General features: G+C 37.8%; 1 protein-coding gene across 2 annotated transcripts in view; it reads right to left on the reverse strand.

Annotated features, from left to right (window-relative positions):
• Nucleotides 1-5,544: 5,544 nt before the first annotated feature.
• mib1 (MIB E3 ubiquitin protein ligase 1) overlaps nucleotides 5,545-19,112 on the reverse strand; it is a 151,204-nt gene continuing 137,636 nt past the window's right edge. The window contains exons 17-21 of one of the 2 annotated variants that reach the window (XM_072571274.1): nucleotides 18,332-18,524; nucleotides 16,713-16,791; nucleotides 15,659-15,745; nucleotides 11,108-11,208; nucleotides 5,545-9,115 (exon numbers count right to left, since the gene is read on the reverse strand). In XM_072571274.1, the coding sequence (XP_072427375.1) occupies nucleotides 8,975-9,115; nucleotides 11,108-11,208; nucleotides 15,659-15,745; nucleotides 16,713-16,791; nucleotides 18,332-18,524 (601 nt within the window). In that variant the 3' untranslated portion in view covers nucleotides 5,545-8,974. Of the gene's footprint in view, nucleotides 9,116-11,107; nucleotides 11,209-15,631; nucleotides 15,746-16,712; nucleotides 16,792-18,331; nucleotides 18,525-19,112 lie in introns of both variants that reach the window. The other variant, XM_072571273.1, reaches the window with a different exon arrangement.

The following is a 19,112-nucleotide window of genomic DNA, read 5'->3' on the forward strand; positions in this document are numbered from 1 at the left end:
CTGTTTCCACACTGTAAGTAATCTAATCTAATAATGTCAGAAAATGTGGAATCAGCATTTTGGTAGGATGATTAGAGAAGACTTTCTCAATGGGAGCAACTTCAGAAATCTGAAACGCAAAGGCATTTGGAGAGTTCTAGTATAGGAATTTCTTAAGGTTAACATGCAGGTTCAATCAGCAGTTAGTATGGCAAATGCAAATGTTGGCATTCACCTCAAAAGGACTAGGATACAAGAGCAGAGATTACTGATGAGGCTCCATAAGACTCTGGACAGACCACAATTGGAATATTGAGTGTTGTTTTGGGCATGTATCTAAGGAAGGGATGTGCTGACATTGGAGGGGGTGCTGATGATGTTTACAAAAATGATCTGGTGATGAATTGCTTGCCATATTAGGAGGTTGAGGACTCAGATTGAAACTTACAGAATACAGTGAGCCCTGAATAAAGTGGACATGGAGATGTTCCTACTTGTGGATAAGAATAGGAGCCATGGGCACAGCTGCAGACTGAAGGGTTGACCCTCCACAACTGAGATGAGGAATTTATCACTGCGCAAGGCTTTGGAAGCCAAGTCATTGAACACATTTAAGATAGATATAGATTGGTTCTTGATTAGTAAGGGGATCAAGTGTTATGGGGTGAAGGCAGGAAAATGGGGTTGATAAACATATCTGATCTATAGGGAGAAGCTGAATGGACTGGAGCAATTTTCCCTGCAGCATTAGAAGCTAAGCGGTAGACCTTATAGAAGTTTATAAAATCACGAGGGGCATAGATAGGGTAAATAGGTCTTTACCTTAGGGCAGAGGAGTACAAAATTAGAGGACATAAGTTTAAGATGAAATGGGAAAGATTTAAAAAGGACCTAAGGTCCAACATGTTCATGCAGACGGTGGTATGTGTATGAAATTATTGCCAGAGGAAGTAGTGGAGGCTTGTGCAATTACAGTTGCACATGAATAGAAAGGGTTTAGAGGGATATGTGTCAAATGGGACTAGGTTTATTCAGGCAAGGATGAGTTGGACCAAAGGGGCTGTTTCCATGCTGTATATGTGTATGGCTCTATAGCCATGATTGAGTGGCAGAATAGACACAATGGGCCGGATGGCCTAATTATACTCATATCTTACGGTTTCTTTGTCCTAACTATCTGTGAAGTCTTGGTATCTTACACATAAAATTTAATGATACCAGAAGCATAATTTTAAAGCACCATTAGACCATTTGTTTTGGGTGTTAAGGAGTCTCGCAGCCCATAACATTATAGACAAAATTCAACCCCATTGTGTTTCTACAAGTAAAAGGCTTCAATACTTATTGGGATGAATGGCTGAGGAAACAAGTAGTCATGAGGGCAGAACATGACAAGACCAGAAGCACCAAGAAACGTAGAGACAGGAAATAACGTAACCTTCAGTTGCCCACTCACCGGTCAACCAACCTGACTAGTTGACCATAATATTCACCATCAGGAAGTTGTACCCAGGTAACGATGGGGGTGGTCTCCAACAATCACAATTATGAGGTTGGTTATAAGTGGTGCAGGGAGAGATGGATAAAGTCATTGATCATTGTGTGGGAGGATGAAAAAAGTAGAACTCCTGTTGTAGATCTGCTCAAGGGACTTAAGGAAGCACAGCCATTTCTCTTCATCCATAAGGAGTGCTCCAAATAGACTCATTACGCTTCTTGCATCAGCAGCTTCCATCTGTTTTGTTGTCTGGATTCACAGCTATTGAATTTAAAATCAAGGTTCTAATTGCATTGTGGGGCCCTGATGTAGATATGAATACATTTCCAACCTCTCCATGTTGAGAAATGCTTGCCATACATTTAAGCTAATGAAGATACTGCACAAACCCTAGCAGGTGTTTGTATAGCCTCCAGCCACAGGTGAGGTGCTGGAAAACTGAAAGGTGGCTAATATTATGCCTTTATTGAAGAAAGGCTGTAAGGAAAAGCCTGGCAACTACAGACCGGTAAGTCTAACATCAGTGGTATGGAAGTTGCTGGAGAGGTTTTAGAGAGACAGGATTTACAGACCTTTGGAGAGACAAAGACTCATTAGGGACTGTCAGCATGGATTTCTCGGTGGGAAATTTTGTCTGTCTCTCAAACTTGATTTAAGTTTCTTGAGGATCTGTCCATGATAGACGAAGGCAGAACAGTAAACATTGTCCATATGGATTTTAGTAAAGCCTTTGATAAGGTTCTACATTGCCAACTAGTTACTAAAGTTAGATTGCATGGGATTCAGAGACAGCTTGCTAGATGGATACAAAATTGGCTTAATGGTAGGAGATTCAGTGATTATTTTTCCAACTAGAGGCCTTTGACCAGCAGTGCTCCACAGGGGTCAGTGTTGGGTGTTCTAGTGTTTGCCACTTATGTATCAATTTGAATGAGAATGTAAGAAGCATGGTAAGTTTGCAGATGACACCAAAATTGGTGGTAGAGTGGTCAGTGAAGGTTATCTAAGGTTACACAGGCACCTTCATCAATTGGGTCAATTGGCACAGGAATAGCAGATGAAGTTCAATTTGGATAAATGTTAAGTGTTGCATTTTGGCTAAATAAACAGAGGACTTAATTAGTTAATGGTAGAGCCTTGTACAGTGTTGTCAAAGAGAGCCCGAGGGGTTCAGGTACATCGTTCTTTGAAAGCTGCAACAGGTAGAGTGGATGGTAAACAAGGTTGAGGGAGTTTAAAAATTGGGGGTATAATTTTAAGGTGAGAGGAGAAAGATTTAAAAACAACACTGGGGGCAATTTTTTTCAGAGGATGGCTCATGTATAGACTGAACAGCTGGAGAAAATGGCAGATGTAGGTATAGTTGCATTAAAAACAATTGGACAGGTATATGTATAAGCAACTACAGTAATCAAGTGTAATCATGCATCTTTAATGTCAAATGGTTAGTTTTATATCAGTTGAAATTGATTGAATTCAGCTGTAAACAATACAATTCGCTATTGTGTCCATGAGTAGTCTCTATATGCCATTTACACCAGACCGTAAAGGGTGAAGGTTCCAGGAATTATTTGTACAGTTTTGAACTTTGGAATCATGTGGTTTGCTTTTCTCAGAAATCATGCCAGTAATTAATTTTAACAAATAATGCCTCAGTTGCAAGCAAATAATTTGTGAGTAATGCCTTACTAAGAAATCAAAATTTCTGACAGATTCATGCAAAATTAATCCTTTCACACTTGTGCTTTATGCAATTGAAATGATCAGTAGTTAGGTTTTGAGTTCATTAAAGAGGAAGTTGGATATTGCATAGTAATGCACAAGGACTGAGAGATCAGTATTTAAATGAGATGGGGGAATGATCACAGTTTAGACCTGAAACATTGATAATTTCCTTCGAAATGCTGTCAATTTTTTCTGAGAAATACGTGTTCATAAATTCACCATTAAAGCAAACCCACAGGACATCAACTGAATATTATGATTCCCAATCCTGGAATTTAAATCTGCTATGCCACTCGTTACAGTCTCTGGCCAGAACAGTAGAATACGGAGATGTTCTGGCCTTTTCTGGTGCGCGTTTTTTTGTTTGGTTGAGGGGAATAAAATTTGGAGGTTGCAATTGTGTGGCAAAATCCAAAGTCAATTACAGTTCAGAATCTGCAATCTAAACTTATCTTTACAAACTAATTTCTGACAACCCAGCTTTGTATCCTAAGCTCTGTAGTGTTTCCAGTCCCCTCCCAAGTAATGTGATCTTACCTCTAAGGAACGGGACAAGAAAGAAATGTAAATTGAAGATCTTTGGGATGGATGTTAGACATGAAGCAAGAGCAAAACCCAACAGATCATGTGATAATAATGGATGACTCCAATCTTCATATAGACTGTGACAACCAAATTGGCAAAGTATTCTTGAAGATTATTTTATAGAAAGTTTTCCTGACACTTCATTGCAATAATGTTGGAATTAATTGGAAGACACCAGAGATAAAGAAACTTTTATTTTTATCTTATATTCATTCCAGGAATGTGGTTGGCACTGCCTAGGCCAGCATTTATTTCACAAAATTGCTCAAAAAAGTGGCAAACTGCCTTGTTGAACTACTGCAGTTCCATCCACAATGCTGTCAGGAAGGCATGTGACTCGAAGTGGTACTTGCAATGGTGATGCTCCCATGTATCTGTTCACCTAGTCTCTCTAGGTGGCAGAACGTGCAGGTTTGGTTAAAAGTGTTGTGTTACTGCGGTGCACCTTATAAATGTACTTATTGTTGCCTCCGTCCTTCACTGATTAAAGGAATGAAGGGTGAAGCTGAATGTAAAAGCAAGTTGGCAACTTTGTTCTGGATGCTATCTAACTTCAAGTGTTTTTGGGGCTGCACCTTTACAGGCACATTGTTTGAACCCTGGCTGCTATTATTGAAATGAAGAATTAAAAAGGTATAGCAGAAACTTAGCCAAGTAATGCTAAATGCACCATGCCTCAGATCTCTATCAGAATGGTGGCATCGCAAATTATGAGAACACTTCTATGGAGCAACTGAGTTATATTGAAATAAAAGCAAAAAGCAAAACGTTGTTGGCAATTGTTTCATGTGGGGTTCATTCAGCAAATTTGATTGTTTTGGTTACACTTATCCTCATGGCAACAATACCAGCAATATATTACACACTCCCAGGCCAAATAAAGTCTTATCATCAGAAGGATAAGACTATTTTTTCTCATATGATTCATCAATATTACCATGCTAATTGTAAATAATAATTTAGTTCTCAACTAAAAATGTTAGGATGCGGACTTGTGCTGGAAAAAATGGATTGATTTATTTTGTGGCATCTTTACATAATTAGATAAATGTTAAACTAAATTGCAAGAATTTTAAATTTTGTTCCAAATTAAGTACTTTGAAAGCAAAATAATACATTGCATTAACTGTTTTGAGATTGGTATCCAACAAGTTCACCTATTATGCAAATAATTTAACACTGTGGAGACAAACCAAATTATAAAACATGAAAATAGAAGGTTAAATATGGATCATTTCAGAAAATACATACTTTAGTCAGTAATCAAAAGGCATTAACTGAATAATGATTTCACTTCATTCTGGGACATGCTGTAATTTCCTAATAAAATATGCCATGATTACAGGCTGAATTAAAACAAGTACTTCACATTTGTTCCATGGTTTAAAAAAAAATGAATTAAGCTTACATGTTCATACATACAAACAGATTTAAGTGCTGGCACATTCGCAATGGAAAATAATTGCAATCATACAAAACTAAAGCATGGTGCTTTACATAAAGTTTTTAAATCCTATTTTGAAACAAACATCCTACTTTTACTTATAACACAAACATATCCCATCTGAAAGGAAACATTGCTTGTTCTTAAAGTCATATTTGTAAACAAACATTTTCCTGTGTATCTAGTGGAACCTCAAGATGGCTCACAGAATCCACACTTGTGATGTGGGAGCAGTGTTGGTCATGTCGCATTTAATTTTTGAAACATTTGTTTTATTTTCTCAGATTTTAAATCACTTCAGGTGGTTAACAAATGAATATAAATGAGCTTTTATTTCTAAAGCTTTAACTTGGTTGTGCAATTTTTAAGTGACAAAGCACAATACAGCTGCATTCAGACATTATACAGTTAACAAAATGAAGAAAGAATTTGGTCAGCAACCATCCCCTGTAATGGGCATGTTCTCAGATTTTGTCCCAGAAACCTAAGTTGCACTGATGTCTAAAGCAGGACAATTTTCCATTAAAAATAAAAGACAAAGGCAATAAAATATTCAACTCAACATTTAAGGGCAACTAAAGTTAAAATGTCCACTTATTCATTAGTAACAAGCATTTGACTTACAAAATGTGAAGTGATTTGATAAATCAAAATAGCTTTAAATGCAATTCGCATAAACATTACAAAAACTTCATCATACAATAAGCAGCAAACCTACTTACTACTACAAAGCTATATTGAACAGAACAGTCAGTAAGGCAAGAATAACTTTCAAAAATTACACTGGCTTATTCTATTGTAAAATTAAAGCAAGTCCATATTAGTGCAAGAGCCTTATTCTTGGAGAATAAGGACCCAACAGAAAAGGTATTATGCCACTGGCAATTAAAGCAAAGTACTAAATAAATAAGATAAATACAATGTAGCTAATCTTGTTCTATAGCCAGTTGCATTGTTGATGAACCAATTACAAACAGAGGCAAATCAAACTCAACATGTGTTTATTTTGCAAAATGCAATTCATCCCAATTTGCATCCTATTGTAAGACATAGTAAAAACTAGGATTTCCTTCTTTACTTTGTCCCAGTCCATTTCCTTCTTATGCTTAATACAGACAGACTCTCAGGCTCAACAGAGGCATGGTTGATCAGCTATTTTCTCATTCCTGAATTAAACGGAATACAAGCAGATAGTGTGGAGAAAAGTTGGAATGGTGCCAATCTTCAAATAATGATAAATGCAAACTTTTAGTACAAGTTAGCAAGACGTGTTCATGACTATCCGAGACCAACCCAAAGTTGTGTGGCCTCCTTGACTTCAGGGTTTCCAGATTACCACACAAAGCCAAAAGCTTAACACTAATGATCTGAAATCATTAATTTTAAATATGAAATGCAATTTGACAAGAAATATTGCTGTACAAGTCCTCTTGTTATCACTGAATTAATTTGTAAATTATGTTTATAAAAAATTAGTACAATATTCAAACATTTTATTGTACTATGGCAAAACAATTGAGGATGTACCAAAGTACAATCTGAAACAAATAAAACAAACCTTAAACATTAGTAAGACAAGACAGGCTCAAGTAAAATGGACAAATGTTCTGCTTGGATTTTAAATTTAAACGTTGATAAGCTGTGCAATCTGGACCTAAGCATTCCGTAGATGTTTAGAATTATTGTGGTGTGGAGAAGAAGCTCTTGGTTTCAAAATAAATTCAAGAATTAAACCTAGCAATTCTATCAATGTGACCCTGTGTCGTGATTTGCCAGAATCAAACTACAGATATTTGCACACCCCAGAGACTTCAAAGTAAAGAAAATGGCTAAACTGTTTATGTAAATGCCATCTTACTTAATTGCAAATATCTTCTAATTTCATTTCAGAATTTTTATTGGATCATTTTTTTAATGTGCATTGCTTTCCCTGCCAATTGCCATTTTAATTCAAAATTGCTTCATTCCAAATAAATGAATCCTTGAAACCTACCATGTTAGATTTCCAAGATATCCTATCTGATTTTAGCATGCAGAATAGTTTTAACAGTTGCTTGAGGAATTTAACGGTTTGTTTTTGTCACAGAAATCACATATATCAATGCATACAAGATAACTAGGGCCACAATGCATTGTAGAAAGGTATTTAAAAATCTGATTTGGACTCAATGTATCAATGTCAATAGGAAACCACATTAAAAAAAACATGAAAATGAGGACACAGTTATCTAAACTCAACAAAATTTTATTAATGCATTCCTGCATATTTAAAAATTTAGTTCTTGCTTAAAAAGTCACAGCTACTGGCAACAGAGAAGATGATTTGAGATCAAAATTCATTGCTGTTTCAGCAATCCACTGGTGCAAGTATATGAACACCATTCACTGCTGGGATTTGGACTGCCAACTATAATTTTACACTGACCTCCTGATTTTAGCCAGGTTATGTAATGTTGCTAATGAAATGGCTTGCGCACTTTACCAGAAAGGAGAAAGGAATATCTGCCTTTGCACACCTACATTATCTGAAGTTTGCAAATAAATTAAACTTCAAAATAACTCCATGATGATCAATATATGCATGATTAGAATTCAAAGTATGTTAGAACACCTGAACATGCAAACATACATGCAATTAAACACCGTCAGAAACTGACAGCATCATTTAGTATTTCCATATCCGTCAAACTACTGCCTGTCAGCTCAGACTCTCCCACACATCTTGAACTCTAACGAGCAAAGCTTTCAACTCCTTTCAGTTTTCAATTGCAATAAACCTCAAATCACTTTGCTGGCTTTTGCAGCACACATTGCTCATGCTTCTTCCTACAATTGTTCATTTTGTCTGTTAATATTTGTACCAAACTCTGATAACTGCCAAACTACCATGCCAACCCAAGGGCTACTTAAGCTTGTGCACACGATCATGTTTCTTTGGAGGACAGTCTACAAAATGCTTTGGAAACGCAATATAAAGTCATTTTTTAATCTATGTCAGTTTGATGTAGTAGCACTGACGAGAATACTGCAATATTAAAATTCCACACCATGCACAGAGTTCAGTCTATTTAAACTTCTCCATGTAGTACAAAATAGCACTGATTTAATCGGCAAACAATTCAGGTTCAGACAACACACTTTGAATACATGCATGCAAGATAAGGTACTGCAAAAATTAATTGATTTGTTGAATTCTGAATTTATAAAGCCAATTTAATTTTGTAGGCTTTTTACCCAAGCTGTGGGACTTTAGAAAGGAAGTACTGTTACCTATGCGTTATAAATGATTACCCACAGAAAAAGTCTCAACCAATGCAATCTAAGTTCAAAACCTGCAAAAAAAAGTCAGAAACGTAAAACAGAAATGTGTTTGAAAATAAACAAATTATTATTGAACAAAGTTTAAAGAGTCAGCTTCTATTTTCTGCACCGAGGAGACAACGACCTTATTTACTGCTTTCCTATTTTGACCGAAGAACTCTTCTAACTGTGCTAGGAATGCAATCAGGTACATTAGGAGCTAAGCATGAAGCTGGGAGAATCTTTCCAAACAGGTTTGATGATGATGCATATAAATTTAAGATTTTTCATATGATAATATTATGCCATGGAAAAGACTCTAGAGGTTAGGATCCAAATGTTATAGCCCAAAACAGGAAAAAAGCTACCCAAAATAATTTATTTGCAAATATTATACAGGTGTGGTTGTAGTGCTTCACTTTGTACTCAGACAATGTTTATGTTTAGTACAAGAGAATCCTGCGTTCTATGGCTTTACGGCAAATAGGGCATTCACTCATTCGGTCACCACAAAGCTGACATGTCCCATGCCCGCAGAGGAAGATCATATTCTTTAAGCGATCCAAACATACTGGGCACATGGTCTGAAACAGAAAATACCAGAATTACGAAAACAAAAGCAAAATACTGCAGGTGCTGGAAATCTGAAAATAAAACCAATGTGCTGGAAAAACTCAGCAGGTTGAGCAGCACCTGTGGAGAGAGGAACAAGAAGTTAAGTCCGATATGATTTTTCCCTGGAACTTGAAGTTCTATTATGCTGCTCAGATTAGATTAGATTAGATTAGATTACTTACAGTGTAGAAACAGGCCGTTTGGCGCAACAAGTCCACACCGACCCTCCGAAGAGCAACCCACCCAGACCCATTCCCCTATATTTACCCCTTCACCTAACACTACAGGCAATTTAGCATGGCCAATTCACCTGAACTGCACATCTTTGGACTGTGGGAGGCAACCGGAGCACCCAGAGGAAACCCAAGCAGACACTGGGAGAATGTGCAAACTCCACATAGACAGTTGCCCAAGGCGGGAATTGAACATGCAGGTTGAGCCCATGATTAAGAAAGCAAATGCAATGTTGTCACTTATCTCAAGAGGATTGGAATATAAAAGCACCGTTGTGCTACTGAGACTTTATAAAGCTCTGGTTAGGCCCCATTTGGAGTACTGTGTCCAGTTTTGGTCCCCACACCTCAGGAAGGACATACTGGCACTGGAACGTGTCCAGCGAAGATTCACACGGATGATCCCTGGAATGGTTGGTTTAACATATGAGGAACGGCTGAGGATCCTGGGATTGTATTCATTGGAGTTCAGAAGATTAAGGGGAGACTTAATAGAGACGTACAAGATAATACATGGCTTGGAAAGGGTGGATGCTAGGAAATTGTTTCCGTTAGGTAAGGAGACTAGGACCCGTGGACACAGCCTTAGAATTAGAGGGGGTAAATTCAGAACAGAAATGCGGAGACATTTCTTCAGCCAGAGAGTGGTGGACCTGTGGAATTCATTGCCGCAGAGTGCAGTGGAGGCCGGGACACTAATTGTCTTCAAGGCAGAGATTGATAGATTCTTGTTGTCTCGAGGAATTAAGGGCTACGGGGAGAATGCGGGTAAGTGGAGTTGAAATGCCCATCAGCCATGATTGAATGGCGGAGTGGACTAGATGGGCCGAATGGCCTTACTTCCACTCCTATGTCTTATGGTCTTAACTCGTGGTTTACGATGTAACATGGGTTCAATTCCCACCCCTGTTGAAGTCATCGTGATGACTCTCCTTCTCAACCTTTCCCTTTACCTGAGGCTCAGGTGAAACCCACCACCAGTCACCTCTCTCTAATAAGCGAGCAGCTAGTGGACAATGAGACTTTACTATATAAAAATCCCATTTAAACAGGTTCCCTGGAATTAAATTCAGGGTTAGACTCCAGATCAAAGTCAGCAATATATAAACATTTTCTAATATTCTATTTGGTTTCTCCAGCAATGTGTTTCTATCTTAATGCATTATTTAGTCAAGGTGTTACATATTCAACCTGCTTTTGGATCATTAAGTCAGGTAACAAGTGATCGGTGGCATAGAGTTCACTTTTCCCACTTCAGAGAAAAGCACAAATATTGATCTTGCCTTTCCTACCTTCAGCAAAACATTGAGCAAAATATTTATTAATTACTATATGTATTATTAACATAGCCATCGACTTGCAATTCTGCAAATCAGTACATTGCAATAAAACTTAAGCATTATAGCAAGATAGGCGAAATAGTTTACTTCTGCGCTCTAAATTCTATTAAAAGAAATAAAATATGGCTTAATTCCTTCAAAACTATTAAAATAGATGAAAGGTAAACCTGTAAACAATGAGGACTGAGGCTGAATGCAGAATTAACAGGTGGCAGTCTGAAAGGAACCTCCAGCAACTTTCTAATCAACCTAGAACATGTACTGCATGACAAAAGTACATCTGCAGTTTATTTGCTACTTAGTTCTCATCCATTTTAACCATTTCCTTTATGTTCACCGAGCAGAATTTGCACCTCAGATCAGTGTCTTATCCTTGTCAGCATTGTACCTGCTCTTTGATATCTTGTAACTGTTGCTGAAGCTTCTGAACATCTGCATTGACGTTGGTATTGTCTTTGTCTCGTTGAAGAGCAGTAATGTTTCCACTACCTGTAATACAAGCAAGCTCCTGAGAAATCCATTACAGTGTAAAATTTTCAATGGACACATACTTGATTTGATCATTGCCAGTCATGTATCACTGACATAAAACAATCTGGTAACAGTTTAAATATTGATTTCTTTACCTTGCTATCTAATATTATCCAGTATCAATGCTGGACTTTATTCAAAAAAATCTTAAAAGAAATACCCCTGCTATTCATTTTCACTGGATATGGCTCTGGTCACGGGTTTAAAGATCCTTATTACTTCTACTCAGTACCAAGTAATTAAATGAAAATCCTTTCAACTCAAACATCAACATAGTTAAGGTCTTGTTAGTCCAGTACAAATCTGGAAAAGCTTTTGCCCATTGCTCTGAAGATACTTTCTTGCCCACTTATTCCCTAGTCACCAAACCAAGTTTCCATTTCTCCAATACAGGGTTAGAAAAAGTCCTGCTTTAACTCTACCTGCATCTATTGTTCGATATGTTCCTCTGTTATGGAATGCTGTTTGAACTAATTTGACCATTTAACTTGACAGCTTTTGAGAAGTGGGAATATATTAGGCAAAGGCACTGTAGATTGGGTTGGAAAATAGTTCTACTATTCTTGATGGCCTGCCTCACAGATGCCCAATTTTGAGCTGTTCGCACAGAAAGTAATGGTTGTGTCAAATGATACGATAGACAGTGTCCTACATGTGAAGGCAGAACATGGAATTCCACAACTATGCAGAATTCAGACCTACCAATCATGTCATAGGCAGACATGTCTGCAATAGATAGACTGGTGAAAGCAACTTCAAGTAGGTTATATCCTAATGTCGTTTCTCCCACCACCTTATACATCCATCAGACCTCCGCCAGTACGGTGATGGACATTGAAATGAACCATACAGAGTGTACTGTGTGCCTTGCTTTTGTTAGTGCTTGCTCAATGGAAGAAAACTGATTCATCAGTTGAAATATTACAATATTTAATCATCAGCACAAGTTTTCCTTTCTTATGTGTAATGTGAAACAATGAGATGTCATGACATGCAATTTTAAGTCAACAAAGATACTGAACACATACTGCTGTGCACCCATTTTTATTGGGTTTGTCCTGCTAGATGAACAGGACCGTCTCCAGGGATGAAGAAGCAGCAGCAGCCTTGGAGACATGATGATAAACATGATTTTAGGAGAATAATTGAGTAGGCAATCACACAACAGTTTACATAAATTTGGAACTAACCCAGTTATTAATGAGTTGCCTGAAGGGCCAACTGGTCTGGATGTTCCTTTGATTTGCACTGATGCAGAACCTAGGCTGCAGCTCATTTTAGTTTGTTTAACTTTTAACTGAACGCAGAATGGTACACCAGAATGAATTCTACTGTTCTCACACTTTCCATTTTTATACCCAGCAAATGAGGTTTTAATCTGTTCTTCAATTGTGGACAATTTGTGCAATGAGCTTACAACAGAACCAAAATAAACTATACTTACATTTTCAGAAACTATTTATCGTTAAGCAGAAACTGGTCACCAAAGTCAGGTTCCAGGGGTGAGTACATCTAATAGCCTGACCACCAGACTAATGTTTTAAAATAAATCAAGATTTTTGAACAGCAAAAACATACAAATCTAGCAAACTACCCAAGAAAGTTGCCCAAAAGCCAACTTAATGGAATATGGTATTGACTGTTTTAAAAATGTGACCTTCTAACATTATTTCCAACTAAAGGACCTGTAAAATGAACAGTCTGCAAGGTTTTTCTGTCTATAAGAAGGCTGACTGAAAAAAACAAGTCAAATTAGGAGCACATCATGTAAAACTAGAGTTTTTCAGAGTTAAACAGTGTCACATCAAAACATTACTGGCTAATTTTCAAGTACTTAATTACACAAGAGTGGGGTGATTATTTTTTACTGGATAGACTTTAAAAAGATTCTATAACTATAGATGAACCATCACTTAACAAGGTGTCAACTCAATATCTCAACCTCAGAAATCTCAGTTCCTCAGCAACTTTCAAACCTTCAACCTCTACCACAGAGAAGGGCGAGGTCACATCACCTGCAAATTACCATTCAAGCTGTATACCATCCTGATTGAAACAATATCACCATTCCTGCACTAACCCAGAACTTCCTTTCTAACAGGACTGTGGGCATACCAACCCCACCTGAAATGAAATGATTCAAGGCGGGTGGCTAACATTTCCTTAAGGGCAGTGAGAGGTGCCCAATAAATAGACCTAGCCTCCAATGCCTGCGAACAAATAAAGAAATTATCCAGTGATGCATTTTGCTACATCATGGTGTCAAAATGTAGTCTGTTGTCAATGTTAGATTAGATTAGATTAGATTACTTACAGTGTGGAAACAGGCCCTTCAGCCCAACAAGTCCACACCGCCCCGCCGAAGCGCAACCCACCCATACCCCTACATCTACCCCTTACCTAACACTACGGGCAATTTAGCATGGCCAATTCACCTGACCTGCACATCTTTGGACTGTGGGAGGAAACCGGAGCACCCGGAGGAAACCCACGCAGACACGGGGAGAACATGCAAACTCCACACAGTCAGTCACCTGAGGCGGGAATTGAACCCGGGTCTCTGGCGCTGTGAGGCAGCAGTGCTAACCACTGTGCCACCGTGCCGCCCACAATGTTGTTGAATGAGAGGTGGCACTCAAGTGAACAAATGCCAATGATGTGTTCATATATTACATAATTATTAATATTTAGAAAGACTTCATGAAGCACTTTAGAGAAGCATAACAGCAATTTCTGGCCAATAAATAATTGAATAAAATGAATGGAAAATTAATTTACCCAGCGATGAAAACACTGGAGAGATATGAAAAACTAAACCAATGACAAACAATTTAGTATATCATGAAATTCTTGTCAGAAGTAGTAGTAGCAGCTTGTAATTTGGGACAATAACAGCAGTTTGACCACACTGGGTGATGTAATCCAGGAGATCTGCTGTAGGGGATGGAGTCAATCCATGTAGGCCTTATGATAGCACAAGTTATAATTCTCACAAGGTTTGGCACATAGAGGTACAGTGAAGCCTATGATGTTAAGCAGCAATTATTATTAAACTCACAGTAAGATTACTTAATAGCTACTTAGGCAGTAGAAAATTATTTGAAACTATAAACTTACTGGGGCATGTAGTTAATCAACCTGAATATATCGGCACAATCATGTATATGTAAATGCTGTGTAACATGCATCAGGTGTACATATCACATCACCTTGGTATAAAGGATAGTGCACATTATAAAGCCTGCCTGATTTCTGTCCATTCAAAATTCCATTGTTCTCTTATTCTCACATTTTGATGGGCATACCTGAAAGGCACTGTTTAACATTGAATATGAAAGCAGAAAATTAACCATCATCTTTAATACTTCTAACAAGGTTCATCCAGATTTTGTTCACTGTGACAAATTTATGCTTTCTTGCGTAGCTATGAAATTACAACATCAAATATCATAGCTATGGGAAGAGGGGGAAAGAATCATCCCAGGTTCCCTTCATTGCTAACTCGACTTATATTTGTTGCACATTTATGGATGCTTAATAAGTACTAATATTACTAAGCTCAGCTCTGAAGCCCACTGGAAACGAATATTCTAATGACACTGTCTAGGCTCAATCAGGACATCAAACTACAACCTTCAGAACAGGAGGGTAAACAATTACATTATTTTTGAATATTGCATATCCATTTGATACACTGGTACTGAGGTATTAACATAAATATAGTGTAATTTATGCCTTTTAAGTTCCGTGGTAGATTCTGTGATTAAAATAATTATTCTGTCAGAGCCACATGGTACCTTTATCAGGCATAACTTAAAAAACACTCCACATTTAAGGAGATTTGCTAAACCTTTATACTTGAATTTATGATGTATGCAAATAGGCTAAGTCCAGTCTTCTCTTCATGCTGTTGAAACAAAGTATTAATTCTGCTTGTCCAAATTGGAATTTTTTTTAACCGTTCATTAAAAAAGTAACCCAATTTTGTTTGTGATTCATTCATGAATGTGAGCATCATTGGCTCAGCCAGCATTTATAGCCGATCTTTTATTGCCCTTAAGATTATGATGGTGAGATGACTTCTCAAATTACTGCAGTCTGCTAGGTGTAGAACAGCCACAATGCTGTCAGGAAGGAAGCTCCAGGATCTTGACTCAGTAATAGTAAAGGAATGGCAATATAGCTCCAAGTCAGTACTGACAATATAGTTCTAAGATGATCTTACATATACATTTTTACAGGTAAGCAAGCTGTCACACAAGTAAAAATGGGATTAAGTGCACAAACCAAATCTATACTGAGGAAAAAAAAATCTAGATTTAAATGCAATGAAAATCATAAGAAAATTTAAAAAAATGGATGGTGGTAAGAAGTCACTCACTAAGATCATCATTGGAATCTTCCGTACCTTTCCCACCACAACACATAATAAAAGGCACTCTTCGCTCGACGACAGCCCGGCATTGTACACACTTTTTCATCAGGCTTGCACAATCTGTGGATATTTTTTAAAAAATCAAAAAATCAAGCATTTATACAGTGCTTTTCATGATCACTGGACGGCACACAGTTCTTTACACCCAATGAAAGGCCTTTGCAGTTACTGTTGTAATGTAGCGGTCCATTTGGGCAAAGCAAACTACCACAAAGTGCAATTTTTTCATGATCCAATCATGTGACTTTGATTCAAGGATAAATGTCAACTGAGACACTGCAGGGAACTTACCAGCTCTTCTTCAAATGTTTACCACAGGAACTAAGAGAACAGACAGGGTCTCAGTTGAACATCTTATCCTAAAGATGGCAGCTCTAATAGAGCAGCTGTCTTTCAATACTACAATGGAGTGATAGCCGAGATTGTTGTGCTCAAGTTCTGGAGCAAAATTCAAATCCACAAACTTTTGAGGCAAAGATGCTTTCAGTAGAGTCATAGCTGACAATACACATTCATCTGTTTTTGTTTGACATGTGGACATTGCAACAATCATAGAATCCTTATAGCCCATCAAGTGCACACTGACCCTCCAAAGGTCATCCTACCCAGTCCCACAACCCTACCCTATACCTGCAACCCTGCATATCCCATGGCTAATTTGCCGAACCTACGCACCCTTGGACACTATGGGCAATTTAGCATGGCCAATCCACCTAGCCTACACATCTTTGGACTATGGGAGGAAACACAATCACCCAGAGGAAACCCATTCAGACACTAGGAAAATAACTAAACTCCATATAGCCAACAGAGGGCGGAATCGAACCCAGGTCCCTGAATATCACAATTTTGTTTTAGTGATTTAAAATTTCAATGAAAAAGCAGAACATTCTAGATATTGTCTAGTTTACATCCACAGTAGCATATAAACAGTAGATGATGTCAATCCAAAAGATTATCAATTAATAAAAGCAAAATATTGCAGTTGCTGGAATCTGAAATATGAATGAATATTTATGTCACTTACTCTCACAGGCGCACATATGACCGCAGGGTTGAAAAAGGACTGCTGCCTTCTTGTCAGAACATACCACGCACTCCTCAATCTGTGGGTAATTGAATACACTTTACGTTATTTTGAAAATTAAGATGTAACTGGAATTTCTCTCATCATGAATTAACTCAAAACATTGTAGCTTTTAATCATTTAATCGTCAATCAGATTAAAATATTGCCACTGTTTGCATGAAAAAACTAATGCAGGTCAGAAAGATATATACTTAGATGATGGGAGTGAAGGCACAGTAACTAAAGATAACATCAAGATAGGTAGGAAAGTATGCTTTGAAGACAAAAGGAGGCTGTAGATGGATATAGGTAGGCTGAGTGGGCAAATGTCTGGCAAATAGAGTATAACATGGGAAAACGGGAAGTTGTTTACTTTGGCAATAGCAGAAGAATGCAATAGCAGAGTATTACATAAAAGCAAAACCATTGCAGAACTCTGAGGTGCAGAACTACTTAGGTGTTCTACTGCATGAATCACCAAGTTAGTATGTAGGTACAACACACAATCAAGAATGGGATACTATTATTCATTACGAGAGGAACTGAACATGAAAAGATGCTGTCTGTCAGTTATAAAGGGCATTGGTGAGACCAGATCTTGAATACTGAGTGTACTTTGGTCCCGTTATGCAAGGAAGACTATAAATGCGCTGGAGATGATGCAGAATAGGTTTACTCGACTGAAACCTGTACTGAGTCAGTTATCTTAGGAGGATAGGTTGGACAGGTGGGTTTGTTTTTACTGGAGTTTCAAGCGGGTGATTTGATTAACGTTTATAAAATTCAGAATGGTCTTGACAAGGTTGATCTGGAAAGGATGTTTCCTCTTGTGGGCCAGTCCACAATCGGGGGAACTATTCTAAAGTTAGAATTCGATCTTTTAAGGCAGAGATGAAGAGAAATTCTTGTCCGACTTTGGGACTCTCTATGTTCGAAGGTAGTGGAGGTGGGTAATTAAACATTTTTAAGATTTATATTAGGCAAGACAATCAAAGATTGCCAGTGTAGTTGAGGATGTGGAATGCGAAACACAAACAGATCAACCACAATCACATTGAATAGTGGATCAGGTTTGAGAATCCAACTGGTGTACTTCTGCTCCTACTTCATGTTTGTATGACAATTCCTAACAATCTCACCTACTTCTGCGATAAAAAAAGTTTAGAAGTACAATTAGATGCAAAAGTATATGCATCAATTTAATGCAGTTTATGCTGATAAAAAGAACAATTTAAGTTGTGCAGTTTGGTGAACCAAAATTGCTAAGGCATTAATACTGCCAAATTTGAACTTGATTCACATTCAGGATAATAAAATACAAAGTGGAGAGATGAAGGCAGAAGACAGAAAATAGTAAAAGTGAGTACTTGCTCAGGAAAGACTGGGCAATGCTCAATTTATTCCAATTATACAAGCCCACACCAGCAATCAAAGATTTAATTCAGAGTATCAATGTTGGGAGTTAATTAGGTTTATGAAAGGACAGGAATTGAAGGTCCAAGGAAATTTATTTGAGAGAAGAAAATGGCAATAAAGATTGCAACTGTAAAGAAAAAGGGAGAGAAATGTTTCTTTTACCTTTGTTCGCGATTGAACCTGGTCCTTACAGATGAGGCACTTTTTAACACGCGGTGAACAGAGAGAACAAGTCGCAATGTGTCCACAAGGTCCAAACAAAGTGTCACGCTTCATATCTGAACAAACCATGCACTCTTCCAAAGTCTCTGTGTCATTGTTAATCATCGAAGGGCTACGTGATCCAACCTGTCCACTAAAATACAGAAGATCCTTATTAACTATGCCTACAGGAAGTGTATCAGCTCCCTGTTGAGACTGAATTTTAAAATCAAATCCTCAAATTCAAGACACATCAAGCACATTGAAGGATTGCTGAAAAGCACTTGCCTATTCTCGATCTCCTCAACCCATCCCTTTTGAAGGTAGTTGCAGGTACTTGGCTAAGTGGCTTTCAGTTATTTGAGAACCTTGACATGCATACTTCCAACATAGTCATCAGCAATGCTCCCTCTTTGCTGCACATGTACATGGGCATGCAGCAATCAGAATTGTTCTCTGTACAGTACATATGACTGTAATCCATATAAACACCACCTGTAGATGGTGCAAAGAGCACACTGATGCCACTGGCAAGCAAAACAAAGCAGCAGCCAGTTTTAAAGATGGAACTGTGCATGTTTAGAAACATTTGAAAACTTTTAAAATTGTTCTTAAAAATAAAATCTAATTGATGAAATTTCAACCGGTTCACCCCATTTTCAATGCAGGATCTCCCACTAATCCCAGTTCCAGTTCCAGCACCAGCCCTTGTCCAACATCATGCTGAGCCCCAGCCTCCACC

Source organism: Chiloscyllium punctatum, chromosome 5 (assembly GCF_047496795.1).
Source record: "Chiloscyllium punctatum isolate Juve2018m chromosome 5, sChiPun1.3, whole genome shotgun sequence".
In the NCBI taxonomy this organism is placed as follows: domain Eukaryota; kingdom Metazoa; phylum Chordata; class Chondrichthyes; order Orectolobiformes; family Hemiscylliidae; genus Chiloscyllium; species Chiloscyllium punctatum.